This window comes from Mus caroli, unplaced genomic scaffold (genome assembly GCF_978045245.1).
Source record: "Mus caroli unplaced genomic scaffold, Mus_caroli_1 scaffold_20, whole genome shotgun sequence".
NCBI lineage: Eukaryota > Metazoa > Chordata > Mammalia > Rodentia > Muridae > Mus > Mus caroli.
In genome coordinates this window covers 57549361-57569371 of record NW_028227275.1, presented here as the reverse complement: position 1 = coordinate 57569371, position 20011 = coordinate 57549361, and the positions used below count along the sequence as shown (strand labels likewise).

At 53.1% G+C, this 20011-nt stretch overlaps 2 protein-coding genes and 1 pseudogene across 5 annotated transcripts; 1 reads left to right on the top strand and 2 right to left on the bottom strand.

The window, feature by feature from the left end:
- Positions 1-38: 38 nt before the first annotated feature.
- Rps6kb2 (ribosomal protein S6 kinase B2) lies at positions 39-6965 on the bottom strand. 2 transcript variants are annotated; one of them, XM_021151561.3, is made up of 15 exons: positions 6792-6965; positions 6435-6475; positions 6214-6334; positions 5872-5940; positions 4648-4795; positions 2687-2744; positions 2511-2611; positions 2276-2366; positions 2102-2192; positions 1883-1990; positions 1332-1394; positions 1145-1222; positions 948-1055; positions 749-861; positions 39-466 (listed from the first exon to the last, which is right to left on the bottom strand). In XM_021151561.3, the coding sequence occupies exons 1-15, from the start codon at positions 6867-6869 to the stop codon at positions 277-279; spliced, it is 1458 nt and encodes a 485-aa protein (XP_021007220.1). In that variant the 5' UTR covers positions 6870-6965; the 3' UTR covers positions 39-276. The 2 variants fall into 2 exon arrangements, with proteins under 2 accessions (XP_021007220.1, XP_085690300.1); XM_085834174.1 differs by lacking the exon at positions 6435-6475.
- Positions 6966-7023: 58 nt separating this feature from the next.
- On the top strand, positions 7024-8043 carry LOC110285956 (small ribosomal subunit protein uS13 pseudogene; annotated as a pseudogene).
- Positions 8044-8731: 688 nt separating this feature from the next.
- Carns1 (carnosine synthase 1) lies at positions 8732-19762 on the bottom strand. 3 transcript variants are annotated; one of them, XM_085833796.1, is made up of 11 exons: positions 19685-19762; positions 19295-19321; positions 17262-17523; positions 16449-16538; positions 16139-16201; positions 15714-15964; positions 15293-15467; positions 15123-15208; positions 14196-14427; positions 13829-14109; positions 8732-10964 (listed from the first exon to the last, which is right to left on the bottom strand). In XM_085833796.1, exons 2-11 carry the CDS (start codon positions 19295-19297, stop codon positions 9738-9740), a joined length of 2670 nt encoding a protein of 889 aa, XP_085689922.1. In that variant the 5' UTR covers positions 19298-19321; positions 19685-19762; the 3' UTR covers positions 8732-9737. The 3 variants fall into 3 exon arrangements, with proteins under 3 accessions (XP_085689922.1, XP_021008196.1, XP_029328769.1); XM_021152537.3 differs by having other exon boundaries at positions 15714-16201; XM_029472909.2 differs by lacking the exons at positions 17262-17523; positions 19295-19321; positions 19685-19762 and adding an exon at positions 16928-17253 and having other exon boundaries at positions 15714-16201.
- Positions 19763-20011: the final 249 nt, after the last annotated feature.

The window sequence follows — 20011 nt, the reverse complement described above, 5'->3', positions numbered from 1 at the left end:
TGCCACTCTTGGGACCTGGAGTCCGGCAAAAGCCACTCTGCATGATTCAGTCCTTTACTTCTTCTACAAGGGCACAGGTCCAAAGGGCAGGCCAAGTCCCTTCTAATGGGGTGGGGGTTAGGAACCACTGCCAGTGGCTGCAGCCTGCAGCCTGCAGCCTTCAGTGGACATGATTGTAAGGCTCACTCTCACACACAAGACATACTCTGATCGCTTGACTATCCGCAGGTCCGAACGAGCCGGGTTCTCACAGCTGCCCTCTCTTCCTCTATTCTCCTAATGCCCTGAGCGGCCCCGTCCCTTCTTGGACTTCTTGGTTCCTGAGGGAGGACGGATGGGAAGAGGGGCAGTGCTTGTGGGTGGTGGTGATGATGGTGGTGGTAGGAGTGGAGGTAGAGATGGCTCCATGGGCTCTGGTGGGCCAGGACTGGGCCGGAACCCCTCAAAGGGAGAGAACTTGAGGGGGCTGCAAGAGAAACCAAGGCTGAGTCAGAGCCTCCGGGCCTGGTCAGTAATACTGGCAGCAGGGAAGGGAGGTGAGGCACTTTATCTACTTGGGCACACAAGTTGTAGGTCCACAAACTACCACTTTAGCAGCCTCTGTTACAGATGTACAGGGACTGGGGTCCCACACTGAGCAGGGGCCTGAGGCCAGCCTTTAAAGGAAAGCTTGGCTGAGTAGCCCACAGGTACTAGTCTATACTAGAGAACCCTGCCCCGGGCACACGCCTGCCCTGTTCCTGGGTACCTGATGGGGGTGCGGGGACTGCTGTTAAGGCGTCTGGGGGAACGCAGCTTGGGCTGGAAGGAGAAGCCCTCTTTGATGCTGTCCAGGACAGAAGGTGCCACATATGTGAAGCCCTGTGGGGAGAGGCCAGGCCAGGTGATGCTGGCATCTCCAATCCCTAGCTACAATCCTTCGGTCCCCATAACCCCCAGGCCCTCACCAGGAAGGCTTGGTTGGCACTCTCACTGAGGGCTGTGTCATCTGGACTATCTACAGGCGTCTGCCGTGTGAATCGTGCATCAAACTGGCTCACATCCTCTTCTGATTGCTGTGGGAAAATCCGTGTGGGGAATTAAAGGAGTCCAAAGGACAAGACCTCCACATGCCATGTGGCCAAAATGACCCCCATATACTCACCAGACTCGGCCTGAAGGGAGGGTCCACGCGGCGGGCCAAGAGGTCATCCCAATTGATATGGCGGAAAAAGGGGTGCCTCTGAGGGTAGAGGGCGCCCGGAAATATGTCCATTACTCACCTTGCCTATCTCCCTGCTATCTCCACTGCATCCTCTGGCCCCGGCTCACTGTGACATAGCCAGACTCACCTGCACATCAGCAGCATCTCCCGGGCCACCCCCAATTCGCTGAATGGGATTCCGCTTCAGAAACTGGACAGGGTAAGGTAAGGGTGGAGAGAAGTTGATGGTGTGTGCCCAGCCTCCAGAATGGGGACCAGGCAAGCAGAAATAGGGTATAAGATCTAGAACATGGCCTCTGCCCGATGCACCCCTCAGTCCTTTCAGAGTTGGGTCAACAGTGCTCTCTTCATGCCACCTTGGTAGCATTCCCCTCCCTTAGGAGGCTGGCTGTGGCCTTTCTGATGGAGCAGGGCTAATTCACAAGAACACCCTGCTGATAAAGACAGATCCAGCCCTGCTCAGGGGCAGCGGTCAAGCTCTCAGAGCCCAGGCCTAAACTCAGGGTTCTCATTCCAAAGCCAATGTGTCTGCCACTTCCAGAGACAAACTGCACAGGCAGGCGGGGTTAAGGCATGGCCTTCCCCAGAGCCTAGGGACAGTCAATCAAACATGCAGAGTTGCTGACAGGGTTTAGGGGAAGAGACAGAAACAAGTCCCTGGATGAGAAGGAGCCCCACCTTTTTGGCAAGGTCCCGGGCATCCGGGGTGAGGTAGGGGGGCAGCACCAGCTTCCCTTTAATGATTTTATCCATAGTTTTCTTCCGGTTCTCTGCAGTGAAGGGCGGCTGGAGAAGGCAGAAGGTGAGGGCAGCCTAGGGGTCCTCCCACCCAGTCCTGCCCCAACCTAGAAGGGATCTCCCCAACACCCACCCTGCGCCCAAGGAAGCTGGACTTGCCGATCCAGTGAGCATGTCGTACATCAGGGCTCCCAGGCTCCACCAATCCACTGCCCGGTTGTGACCAGTGCGCACTAGAATCTCTGGGGCCCTGGGAGGCAGGTGGAAGTGTCAGTTAAGGGAAGGCCCTCTCTGGTAATCCTCCCAGACCCTAGCCAGCCAGGTGCTACTTACATGTACTCAATGGTGCCGCAGAAGGTGTGAGTGACAGCACCCTCATGAATGGACTCCTTGCAGAGTCCAAAGTCTGTCAGTTTGATGTGGCCTGAGGAAGAATGTTGAAAGAGAAGCCATGGGATGACATATGGCCAGGCCTACTTGTGGGCTCCTCAGCCCTGCCCTGCAGATGCTGGCAAGGCCAGGGGTGTAACGCCCATGCATGCACGCAGCATGCACGCAGCATGCTCACCCTGGCTGCTGAGCATGATGTTCTCAGGCTTGAGATCTCGGTAGATGATGCCATGGGAATGGAGATGGCCCAGGGCTAGTGTGATCTCTGCCAGGTAGAAGCTGCAAAGACAGGACAAGGTAAAGGCAGGGCAAAGGTTGGGGTGTAGGCAAGGACCAGCACCCCCAGACACCCACCAGGCTGTGTCTTCCAGGAAGATGCCTTCTCGCTCAAGATGTGTGAAGAGCTCACCACCTGTGACACAAGCACATCAGGAGCTGTGCACTCGGGCCCAGCCTCGCTGCTGTCTGAGCGTCAGTTTCTTCTAGAGAAAAATGGGACTTGTAGATCCCACCCTACCTGCCTCCCAGAGCTGCCGTGGGGACTCAATTCAATCAGCAAACATCTACCGTCGCCTACGTACTCGGTGCCTGGCCCTGTGCTGCGTGAAGCTGGGGCAGAGTTGAGGAGACCCAGGCATTGCCCTCAGGAGGCTCAGTCTAATGGGAAGACAGACATGTGGACACTGCTTGTGGATGCCAGGCTCAGGTCATAGCTCTGGGAACTTCAGAGCCTCATGATAGAGGGCAGAGGAAGCTAATCTCAACACAGTGATGGGGAAGGGGCAGTGACGGTGTGGCTCTCTGTCTGGATAGAGTGGGAAGGGATGCCAAGCATGCAGGAAGTCGCTGTAGGGTTCAGATGGTACTGGGGAGACAGGGAGAAGGAATGGCTCTCAATCACTCTTGGTGAGTAATGGCATGACCAAAAAGACCAAGGCCTTTGGGTGTTTAGAGACACATGCTCCAGGAAGATGACCTCCGCAATTAGTGGAGGTGATTCAAGAACCCAGGAAAGCTAGACCCTCAAAGCAAGTTTAAAAACGGACCTGCTGGGTGTGATGGCACATAATTTTAATCCTAGACAGGGGCAGGGAATGTCTTTTGAGTTCTATGTAGTGAGTTCCTGGCCAGCCAATGGTATATAGTAAGATCCTGCCTCAAAAAGACAAAACAAGAAGGTGTGTAGCACACTCCTTTAATACCAGCACTCAGTCTGCAAAGACAGGCAGAACTCCTGAGTTCAAGGCCAGCATGGTCTATATCGTAAGTTCCAGGCAGGCCAGGACTACATAAGCAGACTTAGTCTCAAAAAATAAACAGGGCTGGTGAGATGGCTCAGTGGGTAAGAGCACCCGACTGCTCTTCCGAAGGTCCAGAGTTCAACTCCCAGCAACCACATGGTGGCTCACAACCATCCGTAACGAGATCTGGCGCCCTCTTCTGGAGTGTCTGAAGACAGCTACAGTGTACTTACATATAATAAATAAATCTTTAAAAAAAAAAAAAAAAAAAAAAGCCGGGCATGGTGGCGCACGCCTTTAATCCCAGCACTCGGGAGGCAGAGGCAGGCGGATTTCTGAGTTTGAGGCCAGCCTGGTCTACAGAGTGAGTTCCAGGACAGCCAAGGCTACACAAAGAAACCCTGCCTCGAAAAACCAAAAAAAAAAAAAATAAACAAAACAAAAAAAAAAAAAAAACAAAACCCCGGGCAGTGGTGGTGCGTGCCTTTAATCCCAGAACTTGGAAAGCAGAGGCAGTCAGATTTCTGAGTTCGAGGCCAGCTTGGTCTACAGAGTGCGTTCCAGGACAACCAGGGCTACACAGAGAAACCCTGTCTTGAACCCTCCCCGCAAAACAAAACAAAAAAATTAAACCCTATAGAAACAGTAACCACTCATGAGACTTCTAAGAAGAAGGATGCAGCTAGGTGAGACCTGACTGGGTGCCTGGCACACAGAGGACAGGCAGGAAAAAGTGGATGGAATTCTCTCTGGACATGTGGCTCTCTGTCTGGATAGAGTGGGAAGGGACGCCAAGCATGCAGGAAGTCGCTGTAGGGTTCAGATGGTACTGGGGAGACATCTATATAAACTCCCACCAGCCCCACCCACCCCACAAACACTAGGCACTGGATGGATGTTTGCTGAATGAATGAACAGATAGAGAGACAGACAGATGGACACACGACCAGGCATGGTATGTGAGCCTCCCAGCCATCCTCCATGATCATACCTCTCAAGAGACCCTTAGTCCCCACCCAGTGTTCCTGGGCTGGCTCCCTGCCACACACTACTCGGCTTAGCCCACAGACCTACCACTGAGGCACTCCAGGATGAGGTAGAGTTTGCCACCTGTCTGGAAAGCATAGGCCAGTTCTACAATGAAGGGATGCTTCACAGATTCTAGAATGTTCCTCTCAGCCCGGGTATGGGCTGTGTCCTTGGCACTGCATACAATCTTGGCCTAGAGATGCAGGAGTCTGTTAGAAGGGGAGGCACCCAGAGTGCTTTTGCCTTTCTGCTCTGCTGATTGATCGCCACCTCAATAGAATGCGCAACCTCAATAGTCAACTATACCAAGGAGGAGCCAGTGTTCCAGTACAAGAGAACTCATGTCTCTTGTTTCAAATAAACATTGAAACACAACTTGGGTATGCAAGTGTCTAGACGCTAGGTCTGTGCAATGATATCATAGTCATCCTGACAGTAGCCAACCCATAGAGTCGGGATACCAAGGGTGGAACAGTATCACAAAGAGCCCCCTTTCTAGAAGCTTCTCCAGTCTGCCCTCCACAAGATCTGATCATGACAAAGACAATGGGAAGACTGGGCCGTGGACTCAGAGGTTAAAAGTGTGTACTATGAAAGCATAAAGATCTGAGTTCAAATCTTCAGTAGCAATATAAAAAGCCAAGGATGGCTGTGTGTGCCTGTGCCCTGTGGGAGGGGGGCACAGAAGCACCCCTGGGGCTTGCTCCAGCCTAGCTTCAGGTTGAGTGAGACCTTGTCTCATGAGAGGAAGTGACTTAAAAACAGTAAACTTTTCTGGAACTGGTTTATCCTCTCAGTTTCTCACCCTTGATACTTTCTTGTGTTCTTTGAGACAAGGTATCATTATGTAGCCCATGGTGTGCTGGCCTACCACCACTCAGATCCCCTGCTTTACCCCTTCAAGTCCTGAGACTACACATGTATCCTACCAAGTTCAGCTCCACTTGACACTGCTGACAAACTGAGCCAGACAAGTCTTTGTTGTGGGTTCCTGCTGAGCTGCATCCTGGGCTGCTATTCACAGAATGCCAACAGTACTGCCTGTCCTCACGAGTCCGGACAATCAAAGCTTGCCCTATGTGCCCTAGCAGGCCAGCTGCTTCCATCCAAGAATTACTCCAAAATCGTAAGTATGACAATTGATGCTAAGTCAGCAAGTGTCAAGATAAGGACTGTCTTTATCATGTCTCCGACTGTCTTCCCGATAGCTGGCACAGGCTGCTGGGGATGGCAGCTACTCTGTCTCTGCTGGCTAAGCGAGTGACTCACCTTCCTCAAGACCTTCATGGCATATATTTTTCCCAAGTTGGTGCCTTGCACTTTTCTCACCTGGAACACCTGTAGGGCAGGGGAGACAGGATTAACTTCCCTGACCACACCCCACCTTCAAGGTTGCCCCACCCTAAAGGGACCAAAAGGTCTAAGCTCAGCTTAAGGGTGGAACAGTAAAGATCTCCATCAGATTTTGAAAGGATCTGCCCTTCCTTCCCCAGGCCTCCAGCTCTGAGTTCCATCAGAGACTCAGTACATTTACAAGCCTATTGAGTGTGAAGGATAGTATGCTGTCTCAGGCTAGAGCTGAGGTCGCCAGGAAGCGAGGGATGTTAGTACCTTGCCATAGCCCCCCTTGCCCAGTACACTCAGTAGCTCAAAGCAGTGGGGCCCGATGCGCTCAGGACCCAGGTTCACGCTGCTCTCTGTCAGCTCTACTTCTTCATAGTGTCCCACTGTCCTAAAGACAGAATAAGTTAATGAGGGAAAGGCTTTAGTGTACTCCAAGTCCCGACCCCTACTCCATACCCCCACACCCCCCAAGCAAGACCCTCACTCACTCCAGGCCAGCAGCCCTTAACTCGCCAAGGGGACACACGTCCTGTGAGAAACCAAGTGATAAGAACCATGGGAGGTGCCAGAATACCTCCTCCCAACCTAGGCTCAACTGCTTGGCCCAGGGAAGAGGACCAAGGATAGAAGACAGCAGCAGGGATGGGGAAAGGTTGGGAAGGGAGACCAAGGATAGAAAAGGAAAGATTGGGTCCAGGGGCTGGGACTGGGGCTGGGGTTGGGGCTGGGGTTGGGGCTGGATCTGGGTTTGTAGGGGTCACAAACCACTCAGAGTTGGGAGCGCCAGGGTTTTGGTTAACCAGCCGGGCTCCCGGGTCCAGTCGCGCCCGGAGGGAAACACTCACCGCCGGGCTGAACTCAGGTTCGCCCTCGCCTTCGCTCCCTTCCTCGGTCTCCAAGTCTAAATCAAACACGGCCGCCATGGCCCCGCCGGTCCCGCGGGACCCTTGGCCCGGACCAGGCAGAACTCTGACTGACAGCACCGGGTTGGGCCTACGTCATTTCTCCGCGACAGCAGCCGCTCGCTCTGTTGACGCAATAACTTCACCCACTCTCAAGTCGAGTGGGAAGAAAAGATGGCGCCTGTCGGAAAGCCTCTCGGGAGTCGTAGTTCCAGAGATCTGGACCTCCCATCCTGCAAGCCTTTTGAATAGAATAGGCTTTACTAAACCATCTTCCTTGTCGGTTTCTCCTGGGCCAGCTCTCGCCCCGAGCCGCGCGCACAGAGGCTCCCATTTTGACTCTGGAGCAAGTTCAAGATTTAATGGGCAGAATTACAGATGCATGAACGTTTGAGTTTAAATGGCAACTCCTCAGCCCTTCTTAGTGCTGTGAGCTGCCCAGAAAGAAAAGTTGTGTCTGTTCGGTTGTATTAGGGGACAGTAGGCTGTATTAGGGACACTCCATACAACCTCCCTGAAGCTCATAGACCCTGCAGGTCTGACATTTTCTGGGCGACTGCCTGGGCTTTGTTTCAAGGCTCCCGTTCTGAAGGGCTCAACACACCTAAATATGGACTTTTGCTAATGTAAGCATACCGAGTATTTGAGCTGCCTAGTTCAGAATAGATATTTTAATAGAATATGGTTGGCTTCCACAGGAGGCCTACACGCTGCCGTCTGTGCCGCCGCCATGTCTCTAGTGATCCCTTAAGTTCCAGCACATTTTGCGAGTACTCAACACCAGCATCGATGGCGGCAGAAAATAGCCTTCGCCATAACTGCCATTAATGGCGTGGGGCGGAGATATGTTCATGTGATGTTGAGGAAAGCAGACATCGACCTCACCAAGAGGGCTGGAGAACTCACGGAGGATGAGGTGGAGCGTGTGATCACCATCATGCAGAACCCAGGACAGTACAACATTCCAGACTGGTTCCTGAACAGACAGAAGGATGTGAAGGATGGGAAGTACAGCCAGGTTCTGGCCAACGGTCTAGACAACAAGCTGCGTGAGGACCTGGAGTGGCTGAAGAAAATTCGAGCCCATAGAGGGCTGCGCCACTTTTGGGGCCTTCATGTCCATGGTCAGCACACTAAGACCACTGGCCGCAGGGGCCGTACTGTGGGTGTATCCAAGAAGAAATGAGTCTCTGGACCTTTGCTATTAATAAATAGTTTATATACCTATGAAAAAAAAAAGAATATGGTTGAAAGGATGGAGAACTGACGAGATGGTTCAGGGGGTAAAATCACTTGCCACACAAATGGCAAGTGACTGCTGGGGTTCAGTCCCAAACTAAGCCTGTCCATTTCTTTTTTTTTTTTTTTTTTTTTTTTTTTTTGGTTTTTCGAGACAGGGTTTCTCTGTATAGCCCTGGCTGTCCTGGAACTCACTCTGTAGACCAGGCTGGCCTCGAACTCAGAAATCTGCCTGCCTCTGCCTCCCAAGTGCTGGGATTAAAGGCGTGCGCCACCACTCCCGGCAAGCCTGTCCATTTCTATTGGAGTCTGTCTGGAGAGCCATTTCTATTGGAATCTGTCTGGAGAGCCTTTCCATTGCACAGGGGATGCCCACTGAGGTACAGGATATGAACTCAGATGAACAGAATTTAGGGGTATTCAGGTCTGCAGAGGGATTACTGCCTGAATATGACCTGCGATTATAATTCAAGAAAAAAAAATCTTAAACATACAAGTAGATATAAGGTAAGCCCGTAACAAAGGTCAACCCTGGGGCCCAGCCAATGGGGTGCTTTTACCTCTCCCTCCCACTTCCCAGCTCCCCACCTACTGAACCTGGGAGGGGAGCACTAGCTAAAACAAACTGGACTCCGGATACTTCACTAGTTAACAAGTCTTTATTTGGGTAGGCAGGTTTCAGGAGCTGTCCTCGGCTCCCGGGCAAAGACAGGTGTTTTCAGAGTAGCTAGCTCCCTAGAATGCGGAAAGGTATACACCGAAGTCCCAGGGCCAAGCTCCTTAGGAATGCCAGAGGCCAAAGCAACAAAGCTGGTAGAGATCGTGTGTGGTGTATGGGAGGCAGGTGTTTAGGAGTCTGAGTGCTGCCTATAAATGAAGATAGAAAGGAGAGAGGACCTGGAGGCTAACTGAGCGTGTAAAACAGTAAACAGAGAAGGTTGGCCTTGGCATTCTGTCCACATCCACTGTCATAGGAACATGAAGGCAGTCATTTTTTTCTCTCTCTCTGAGCCTGCTTCCTCATCTATAACATAGGGGCACTAGGATCTGCCTGAAAGCATGAAGGGAAATGTTTACTCCTAGTGCTGAGCACAGACATTTGCTTCTACTGCTCAGGCCAAAGACACAGTGAAGCACGGCCAGACATTTTCAGCAGGCTCTACAACTGTCCTGGGTTTTGCATAAAGGCTGGTGTGCTAATCTCCCATTTCATGGCCTTTGTCCAAGGCTAGGGGCTGGTGGGGGGTCTCTCCTTGTGTAGGTGACAGGAAGAGCTGGACCTAGACGGTGGAGGGGTAAGGAAGGAGGAGCTTGGGTTTCACCCGCCCCCATCTGGGCTGGGCACTGATGTGCGGGTGAAGAAGCTGCTGTTTGTTAGTTCTTTAAAGGCTACAGTCCTGGGGATACCTGGGGCTAGATGGAGGCTTTCTGGAAGGCAAGAGGACCCAGCAAATTCTAGATACTTGTTTTATGGTCCTTGAATCCAGAAGACTTTGGTGTCACAATGGCTCTACTGTTCTGGAACAGACCTGAGATGTGGTAGCGTGCTGACCCAGGATTGGGGCAAAGTGACAGAGAGAGGGACAGGGAAATAGAGCCCCACAGCCCCTCCTCCTGGCACTGCATCCCTGCTGCTCCTTGACCCCGGTGCTATTTGAAATGAGACAGGAAATGGGCAACAGGGTAGTTGGGCCTGTCAATGCCCAAGCCCTGACAGATGCCTAGCAGGCGGTGACGGGCCTCAGCAGGGCTGGGCCCAGCACACGCCACATTGCAGTAGGGCTCTTCATACTGGCCAGGTATCAGGGCCTCCTCCAGCAGGTTGAGTCGTAATTGCCCCTGGTCATGGAGGGCTTGCAGAGTCTCTCGACTGCCCGGGGAACTCAGCAGCTGTAGGTGCTGGGACACCAGGCACATGATGCCCACTAGGTAGCCACGGGCACGAGGGTGAGCAGGCAAGGCAGGCTGCAGGCCACAGGCCACCATTGTAGAAGCCAGAAGCAAATCCACACCATAGAGCTCCAGGATCCAGTCTCGAAGGTAGAAGCCTCCCATTCGAGGGTTAATCTCGATGAGCCTCGGCCCAGCCCCAGTCATCTTGAGCTCCACATTGAAAACCCCATCTAGCAGCCCACAGCCCAGGCAGCAGCGAAAAGCTGCCTGCACCATCTGGGCCTCCTGCTCTGGTGCTAGCCCAGTTGGCATGCAGGCTGCAGTCTCTGTGAAGCCAGGCAGCCTTGTGGGGCCATTATCGGAGACAAAAGCAGCCAGCAGCCGTCCACCGAACACCACCAGGTCCACATCATGCTCTGTGCCCTCAACAAACTCCATCAGCAGCATAGCATTGCCCCAGCCCAGCCCGATGCCGGGGTGGTCAGCCTCACCCTGCAGATCATGGAGGATCCGGGAAAAGTGCTCATGGCACTGTGGCCCATCCTTCACCAGCTGCACGCCTACTGCTCCTGACCCAAATTCCAGTTTCATCACACCTGGCAGGGGTACCTGGTAAATGGCTCTCTCCACATCAGCCTCACTCTCCAATGGGCAACAGGCCACGGCATGGAGAGAGGTCGAAGGCCAGGGTGGGCCCTGGCACCTCAACAGATGTAGCTGGGTGCGGCTCTTCTGCTTTGCCAAGCACATGGCAGCTGGGGGGCTGCAGGGCAGACCCAGCTCACGGCAGAGGAGAGCAGTAAGCACCAAGCAGTCGTCCCAGAAGGAGAAACAGCCATCTAGCTTCAGGTTCCGGGTTCGTACCAGCTCAGCCAGCAGCCGCGCATTCTCCTCATCCCTCCGGTGCTCAGTCACATCAAAGTGGATAAAGGTCTGTACCAGTTGGGATGCAAAGTGGTTGGGGTCGGATTCCACCAGGTGCAGCTGAAACAAACCGGAGGGACATTCATGTGAGCAGGTGTGTTGGGTCATGGATGGTACAGGATGGTTTTCTACAGGATAGACACCAGGTGCTCAATATATGTTTATTGACGACTTGAATAAATGTAGAGAGGTGAGACACCTACTTCAGCCTGGATGGGAGGAAAATCAGAAGAAAAAAAGCTTCCGGAGGAAAGGGTGGGCCGAGTGAGAGGAGCAGGGTGCAAGAAGAGCACACCAGAGGGCTCATTAGAGCGTGCTCACAGGCAGCTTTCCTGTAGGGCTTGGAGGCCAGCCATCAGGGCTGGGGGCTGGAGGCAGGTGGCTTGCTTGTCATCCCTTCAACATGTTCTAACACTGTAATGTGATGTGCAGGAGGCGTCCTAGCTCCCCAAAGCTGGTGTTCTGCTTGGTGAGCAGAGACACAAGGCAGCTGCTACTCAAGGCACAAGCAGCCACTGATGAGGGAGCAGAAGTGGCTGTGTGTAAAGTAGCCAGGAATCTGTCAGTCCTGCAACTGGCACACACACTATCAGGTAGGAACTGGGATGCCAAGGCTGTTGAGAATTCCCCAAGGATTGTGCATGGTGGAAAACGGGCAAAGAGGCCACTGTGGTGGACTAGAGCCAGCCTGAGAAAGACTCAGCTTTCTTTCTTTTCTTTTTTTTTTTTTTTTTTTGGTTTTTCGAGACAGGATTTCTCTGTATAGCCCTGGCTGTCCTGGAACTCACTCTGTAGACCAGGCTGGCCTCGAACTCAGAAATCCACCTGCCTCTACCTCCCGAGTGCTGGGATTAAAGGCGTGCGCCACCACCACCCGGCACAAGACTCAGCTTTCTTATCTGTTTCAACAGGAATGATAATGTCTGCTGCCTGGCTAACTCCAGATCCTACAATGTGAGTCCCTGCCTTCTTCAAACAATAAACTTGCCTGGCAGTGGTGGCACATGCCTTTAATCCTAGCACTTTCGAGGCAGAGGCAGGTGGATTTCTGAGTTTAAGGCCAGCCTGGTCTACAGAGTGAGTTCCAGAACAGCCAGGGCTACACAGAGAAATCCTGTCTTGAAAAAAAACAAAAACAAAAAATGAAAAAAAACCAATAAACTTATAAACATAACTTGACATCAATAAAGTGTTCATAGAGCACTTTATTGTGTTCCTGGAGAAGCCTATGTGCCAAGCTGCAGGAATTCAGCTTCAAAGTTTCCCCCAAGACAGAGCTAAACTTCTTCCTTAACCAGATGTTCAAGACCTAGTAGTTACAGGGTTTGGCGGTACATACTTGTAATTCCATCATCTGGGAGGCTGAGGTAGAAGGACTGTGTTATGAAGGTCAAGTCTGGGCTGCATAGTGAAAAATGTGTCTGGGGAAAAAATGTGGAGGGGAAGCTCAAGAGGGTGATCCCACACTTGGGAGGCAGAGGACTATGGAGCTCAGCGAACTCAAGGCCAGCCTGACTTCCCTGCTCAGTTTCAGGTCAGCCCGAGCCACAGAGGAAGACCATGTCTGGCATAAATAAATAACTACTAAAATAAACAAAAATATAAATATAAAATAACATTCCTACTGAGTTCCAAACCAGCCTGGTCTACAAAGTGAGCTCCAGGACAGTCAGGGCTACACAGAGAAACCCTGTCTCAACAACAACAACAACAACAACAACAAAAGTCACTCCTAAAATCTCGGAATCTGGAGGTGGAGGTAGGCGGAGTTTGAAGCCATCATAGGTTATATAAGAACGTATTTCAAAGCTCCCCAACCCTGAGGGCTGGAGGGATGGCTCAGGCATTAAGAGCACTTGCTGCGCTTGCAGAGGACCAGAGTGCTTTGCACCCAGGTCAGGTGACTCTGGATCTGATGACATCCTCTTCTGGACTGACTCCACTGACACCTGCACACACCTGTACATATACATACTTCAGACCCAAACACATAACAGGTCAAAAGTGAAATAAATAGGGGTTGGAGAGATGGCTCAGCAGTGAAGAGCCCTGGCTGCTCTCCCACAGGACCAGGTTTGATTCTCAGCAACAAAATGACAACTCACAACAGCCTATAATTCTGGTCCATGGGCATCGATGCCCTCTTCTGGCATCTGTGGACACCAAGCACGTGCATGGTGCACAGACATACTTGCAGGCAAAATACCCAAACACATACAATTAAAAATAAATAAATAAAAATAATGAAATCCAGGGCTCTAATTCAGGCATAGAGAGCTTGTTCCCATAGTATATGCAAGGCCCCAATTCAATCCCTAAAACAGCAAGAAAAAAAATCTGAGCGTGGTGTTACAAGCTTTAATTCTAGATTAGGATGGAAGAGGCAGGAAGACTCTGGGAGTTTGAGGGTAGCCTGATTTACACTGCAAATTCCAGTCAGGACTAAGTAGTGAGACTCTTTCTCAAAAATAAATAAAACAAGCCGGGTAGTGGTGGCACACACCTTTAATCCCAACACTTGGGAGGCAGAGGCAGGTGGATTTCTGAGTTTAAGGGCCAGCCTGGTCTACAGAGTGAGTTCCAGGACAGCCAGGGCTACACAGAGAAACCCTGTCTCGAACACCACCCACCCACCCAAAAAATAAATAAAATAAAATAAATAAGTAAGCTCCTCTGTTAACCTAAAATACCGCCAGTCCCCTGCTCATTCCAACCTATTTATTCCACCTCTTCCTCAACCTATTTATTCCACCTCTTCTTTTCCTTTGTTTTTTCTGAGGGGCGCCTCTCACAGCAGCAGGGCCCGCCCCTCGCCAGAAAGACCCGCCCCCGGGACGCGGCCACTCTGGTCTGAAGAACTGGTCCCGCCCATTCGCAGCCCGCTCCCACCAATCAGAACACGATCTGGGCCGCGCCCCGCCCACCGTCAGTCCGTAGTCCCGCGCCGCCTCCCACACGAACTTCTTGCTGACGCCGCCGGCGCCGATCACCAGCAGTTGCTTGCCGTCCATGAGGTGGCGCCCTGAGCGCCGCAGCATGGTCTCCACCAGCGGCGCTGCCGCTGCCTCCTCAGCTGAGCGTCTCAGGCGTGGCACGGCCCACAGCCCCTCGAGCGCGCCGCAGGCCTCTAGGCACAGGCCACTGTTCAGCTTAAGGACCACGGGCGTCAGCGTGCGTCCGATCACCGTGAGAACGAAGTCCACGCCTGGGCCGGGCGAGAATGCGCGGAATGAGCTTCCCACAACCCCGGTCCCCAAACCGCCCAGGCCGAGCCGCGCCTCCCGTCCTCACCGAGGAAGTCGGTGTGCACTTGGCGTCCACCACGCTGCTCCACACTCAGTCCAGCCTCCAGGGCCAGCACAGCGGCCAATGCGCCTTCGGCTGCTTCTTTGATGCCCTGCTCCAGAAGCGCCACCTGCGCCTCCTCTTCCAGGCCACACTGAGCCAGCGCCACCCCCAGTGTCCTCGGCAGGGTATAGTGGTGCCGCACGGGTCGATCCCCACGGCCCACGCCACACACCACCTGACCACAGTGCAGCTCAGAAGGGGCTGGCCTGGGAGAAGCCCTCCAAAGCTCACCCTTCTAAGTACCCCTTAGACACCTGTGCATCTTCCCTACGCCAAGATCCAGGCCCCACCTTCCCTGCACTTCAAGAACCCTTTCTTCATCAAGACCTAAACTTTACAAATCTCTCTCAACATCACTGGCCATCTGGTGCCCAGATCCCTTGGGGTTACCCTGGCTTCCAGGCCCAGCTCGAAGAGTCGTGGCATGTTTGCTCCAACCTGCTATAGCTATCCTGGGTTTTCCTAGCCTTAGCATGTCTCTTGAAAAACCCTCATCATCTCCCCTAGAGCTCTGCTGAGTACCCAGGAGGTCCCCCAAGCCTTCCTGGGTTCATCAGCTTGGCACCTTCTTATGGGACTGACCCTGAGTTAGTTTCTTCTGTAAGGAGAAGCATTCTGGAAAAGGAATCAGGCCCCCAGGACAAGGAACAAGGGTTAAGCACAAGAGCTCGGGCTCCTGATACACAAGGGTTAAGGAAGGTTGAAGAGGAAGAAAAAAACGTATCAACCCTAGGAGTCCCCCTGGAAGCAACCAGAACCCACACACACCAAATCATTTCCTCTCTACACCAGGCAGACCCTCAGCAGATCAGTGGGGCTAGGCAGAGCTGCGGTGGACAGGACTGTGTCCTAGACCTGAGCCATTCTCACCTTACTCAGTAGGGGCCTATCACCCTGAATCCGACACACCACTGCACAGACACGCACAGCCAGCTCAGGGCCAGGTGCAGGACCGCCTGGAGGAATATGAGAAGTCTAAGCCCAGAAGCGGTCTAGAGGTCAGTCTCTGCTCCCAGTTTCTGGCTGGCTCAGGCGAGAACCTGGTAAGGGCAGCCGGACAGGTGGGCACATGGCCTCCACAAGGACACTCTCCTCCTCCTCCAGCTTCTCCAGCAATCCCAGCACCGTATTCACCACTGTGGATGGCTCTACCCGCAGGTGCAGAGGCAATGCCTGCTGTCCACGCCCGCGACAGCCACTGAGCCTCACAGCCACCTACAGAAGAAAAGGGAAAAGACCTTCCTCACCACCACTACGTCATGTGCCTGGAAGGCAGGATGCTCACGCCACAGGTGCCAGTAAGTAAACTGAGGAAGGCACAGGGCACTGATATGGTGGAATGGGACAGTGGCAGAGCTAAGAGTTTGGGATGATTTCCCAGCAGGACTTGGTAATGACAACCTGGGTTCCCTCCTGTGGGGGCCCACACAGACCTCAGTGCAGAGAGGGGCCTGTTGTTACCTGTGAAGCATCACCCAAGGCCTCGGAGTGCACAAAGGCCTCTACTTCCTCTTTCACCAGTGTTTCCTGGCCCTCCTTCCCACTGAGTTCCACCAGCCGGAGTCCAGGGCTGGCATCCCCTCCCCGAAGCAGCCCTGGAGGCCTATAAGTGAAAGCCAGGGTAGCTGGCACGGCCACACCACTCTGCTGGGACAGCAACCACCTCATCAGCAGCCGGTTCTCCAGCAGCCGTGCCAGCTCCGATGAGGTTCCTGTGGGGCAAGTGAGATTCCGAGCCAGCTCTGCTGCCTCCTTGCCATGGCCAGATTCTGGCCCCAGGCCTGCCAGGAAGTAAGTAGCATGCCGAGGGGGAACAAAGTCATCCAGGAATGTCAGGCCCCCTGGATAGAAGCTCACAGCCTTGGAGACCAGCAGGGCTGCCTCACCCTCTTGGCCTGGAGTTGCCACCTTCATCAGCCAGGCAGGGGACAGGCAAAGTAGCATGTTTCCTGTGGGCAAAGGGAGGAAGGTGACTGGCCAGGGAATGCTTAGTGGTGCCACCCTCCACCCCCAGCCCCGGCTTCTGTGTCCTGGGGGGGCCAGTGACTCCCAGAACCCACCCCCTACTCAGCATGGCAGCTAGTCCTTTGGAATGCAGGCAGTTGCCAAGGTTGGTGGGTATTTTGGGATGCAGCTGGGCTAGGGCAGGGCTGCCCTTTCTGTAGGAGAGGGTGGGGAACTAGGGCACACACTCACCAGGACTCTGGATCCCACCCTCCAGCAATAGAGATAGGAAGGTGCTGGGAGAACCCAGAATGCACAAGGTCACCTCTGCCCCAGGGCAGCCTGGGGGAAGAGAACATTGCCCCGTTCACCAAGGGTCCTCGTCTTGCTGCCCTTCTGCCCACTTTCCCCTACCTCCACATTCCCACCCTCACCCTTAGGCCTCCCAGGTTCTTCTTAGGGGTTAAATGAGAAGAAGACAGAGGGAGTGGAGTATGAAAGGGGAGCTGCCCGACATCCCTGCCTTGAGACTGGCTCTGTTTAATTTGCATCTGATCCAGAAGGCACTGGAGGATGAAGCTAACCTGAGTTTGGATTTTGCTCATGACCTCAGAAAGGCCACTGTTTCTCTAAGCCTCAGTTTTCCATTCTGTGTGATGGGAACAAGTCTGTGATTCTCATGTATTCTAACTGAAGATCATTTGGTCCACACAAAATTATTCATGACCCACCTGATCTATGAAACAAGGAGGCATCTTGGGATCGCAACTGCTCAGCTGCATCCATAGCATCTCCTAAGACATCGCTCTAGAAGTTTCAGCTCCACAGAATATGCAATGATATCGGGGATTTCCAGGGAGCAGGATGGGTAGGGTGGGACATGGTGGGGAGCCCTGACCTGATGTCCTTGGAGATAAGACCTGCCTGCCCTAGGCCCTCTGGTTTTGCCTTTAGATGGAACCAGAGCCTGGGGGAGGAGCCAGCCTGGACAGACAAGGGGAAGCAACTGAACTGAAGGTCCCTCCCCTGTCTCTGGGAGGCCTGTTTTTCGGAGCCCTGAGGCACCTGTACGAGGTGCCTGGCTGCGATCCTGGGTCTCAGGAAGGCCAGCTTGCTGCAGACAGCTCTGAAGGAGACCGTAGTAGTACACAGTCCAGGCCCGAGCCTCAGCCTCTTCTGGGGAGCCCTTGCAATCCAGGCTGATATCCTGGCGCCAGGGCCCAGGGAAGCAGCCTGTGGGTGGCAGGCCAGCACCGCCTTTCCATGGTTCTTCCTTTCCATCCAGGTCCTTGGAGTCCCACTCCGTACCCAGTGGATCCAGGCAGAGCTGAGCAGAGAGCAGAAACACTACGTCTTGGGCAGGATTGGCAAAGGAGTATCTTAAATCACTCAATGGTATAAGCCAGCCTCCCAGTCTTCCCATCTGGGTCAAGTTCAAAGGGCCAGAAGAGGAAGGAGTTGGGGGAGGGAAGGTTTGCCAAGTGGGAACTGTGGCTAGGTACCGTACACTGATAAATGTAGTGTCTTGGGCCAGCAAATGGGAAGGGACATACTCCCTGCATTGGACTGCTGATCCCCATCACACCTAGGGTCTGTCCTAGCTGGGATCACAGGAGCCTGGGTTTTGTTACTGGAATCCCAGCTTCACACAGTGCTGACACACAGTAACTGGTCCACAGATGTTTCCTAACTGAAATACTTCAACCATTGTCTAGCCCTGTTCTCTCTGGGACTCGGTGACTCATCTACCATCATGGAGTTTGCTGTTACTTAGTAGGAGAATTTATTTCCTCCTCATCACCCTGATGTAACACCTTGAGGACTGGCATCCTTTTTATTATTGGTGTTTTGTTTTGTTTTGTTTTGAGACAGGGTTTTATGTAGTTGAGGCTAGCCTCAAACTTGAGAATAGTGGAGAATGACCTTGAACTTCTGATCCACATATCTCTGCCTCCTGAGTGCTGGGATAATCCGCATGTTCCACCACAGCAGGTTTACATGATGCTGGGGATGGAACTCAGCCTCCTGTAGGCTAAGCCGACACTTTACCAACTACCTTGTAACCTCAGCCCCTCCTTTTGTTCCTTTTTCTTCTTCATTTTTCTTTTCCTTTTCTTGAGTCAGGTTGACCTCACACTCAAGGCCCTCTGCCTCCCAAGCAGTGAGATTACAGGTGTGCACCACTACCTCTGATTTCATAGGGAGCTGGGGGTTGAACCCGGGGTCCACTGTGCGCCAGGCAAGCATTCTCTAAGCTAATTAGTTTGTCCAGTTGGTTGGTTGGTTGATGGGTTTGCTATGTGGCTCAGGGTGGCCTTGAACTGGCAATCCTTTTGCTTCAGACTTCTGAATGCCAGGATTAAAAGCATGTGTCACCACACCCGGTTTAACATGTCTACAAGTATATGGAGTTCTGGCACTATTTCCTTTGCAGGAAGTCTGCAGGAAGAGGACCCCCCAGTCCCCTCTCTGAGTCTGGGAACCTTAGGATGATAGAAATGGGGACATTACTCCTTGCCATGTGTTGGCCTATACAAGTCTGGCACCTGGGCCTGTCTTTCAGGAGATAGGCTGAGCCACCCATTTGGAACAGGTTGTTAGCTCTCTCTGGCTTGGTGGCTACTTGGTGTCTGTCTTATTCACATCCCATGGGTTCTGTCTTGCCTGGGGGAATCATCTGTTGGCTCAGAAACTATAAGCTATGGCCCAGACATCCAAGGTCTGGACCTCAGCCATTCATTTGCATCTCAGGACACCAGGACTGAATTCTTTGTATCCTTTCCTAGGAAAGTACACTGATGTCAGTGACGGACTCATAGCTCATCTGTGTGTCCTCAAACTCAGACCAGTGCTGGGCAGCTAGGTGGTATTTATAGGCGGTATTGGAATGAGGAACTGTTATTGGGCTGACAGCACCTACTTCCTGGGGATAATGTGGCACAGGTGAGTGCCTGGTACACTGGGTAGGGGTCAAGTGGTGGAGCTGGTTATGGGGTGTAAGTTGACAGTCCTCAGGGCTAGGTTTCTGGGTGCCAGCCCCTGCCCTCCCTCTATCCAGGGACTTGGACCTTTGTGGGAAGGGACCACAGGAGACTCACCATCTTGGAGGTAGAGAGGCAGAGAGACTATGGGACAGAGAGAGAAAACAGGGATCAGAGCAACCTGGTTCCTGTCTGACCTTTCAGCCCTTAAGACTTCAAGGAGCCCATACACCCTATGTCTTATCCCTGCCCCACCCCCACCCTCAAGGAAAAAGACCAATTTCTGTTCCATGGATTCCCAAGAGCCATCTCTACCCCTGGTTACACCAGCAATGCTGGGAACTGGGGTGTTGGCTCAAACCCTGCAGTGGTGGTGGTGGGGTGACCAGGGTTCCCATGAATGTGTTCGATTAGTGTTAAGCTCTACAAGCTCTCAGGGTGCCCAACCCATGTCCCCACTCATCCCCACTCCCTGGCTCCCATGGGGTAGGGCAGGAACCGGGGTACCTGCTGTTGGCAGCAACTGGACCAGGCTAGGCAGGCGGGCTGGTGAGCAAAAACAAGGGAGTTCTGCAGTGGAGGAGGCACAACACACTATGGCAAGTGGCTTGTCCTTATATAGTGAGCCTGGCCATGCCCGGGGCGGAGCCCCGCCTCCCCCTTTCCCCAGTGGCTCCCTCCTCCGCAGCCCAGGCTTAGGACAAGGGACTTGTGATCCGGAGGGTGTTGGGATCTGATGACTGACAAGAGAGGCAATCCACAGAACAGACACAAACAACCCTGAGCCAGAGCCTAGGACTATCCAGACACAGACGGACCTACAGTGAGACCCAC

What these genes read in the sequence shown, in the direction of transcription:
- Rps6kb2 (XM_021151561.3), bottom strand. Translation starts at nt 6,869, where the DNA reads ATGGCGGCCGTGTTTGATTTAGACTTGGAGACCGAGGAAGGGAGCGAA. An exon ending in CATCCTGGAGTGCCTCAGTG is followed by an intron (nt 2,745 to 4,647) that starts GTAGGTCTGTGG and finishes CTTGTGTCACAG; the next exon opens with GTGGTGAGCTCTTCACACAT. An exon ending in TGCGGCACCATTGAGTACAT is followed by an intron (nt 2,193 to 2,275) that starts GTAAGTAGCACC and finishes CCTGCCTCCCAG; the next exon opens with GGCCCCAGAGATTCTAGTGC.
- Carns1 (XM_021152537.3), bottom strand. An exon ending in AGTGCACACCGACTTCCTCG is followed by an intron (nt 14,110 to 14,195) that starts GTGAGGACGGGA and finishes CGCCCGGCCCAG; the next exon opens with GCGTGGACTTCGTTCTCACG. An exon ending in CGCGGGACTACGGACTGACG is followed by an intron (nt 10,965 to 13,828) that starts GTGGGCGGGGCG and finishes GGTTTGTTTCAG; the next exon opens with CTGCACCTGGTGGAATCCGA.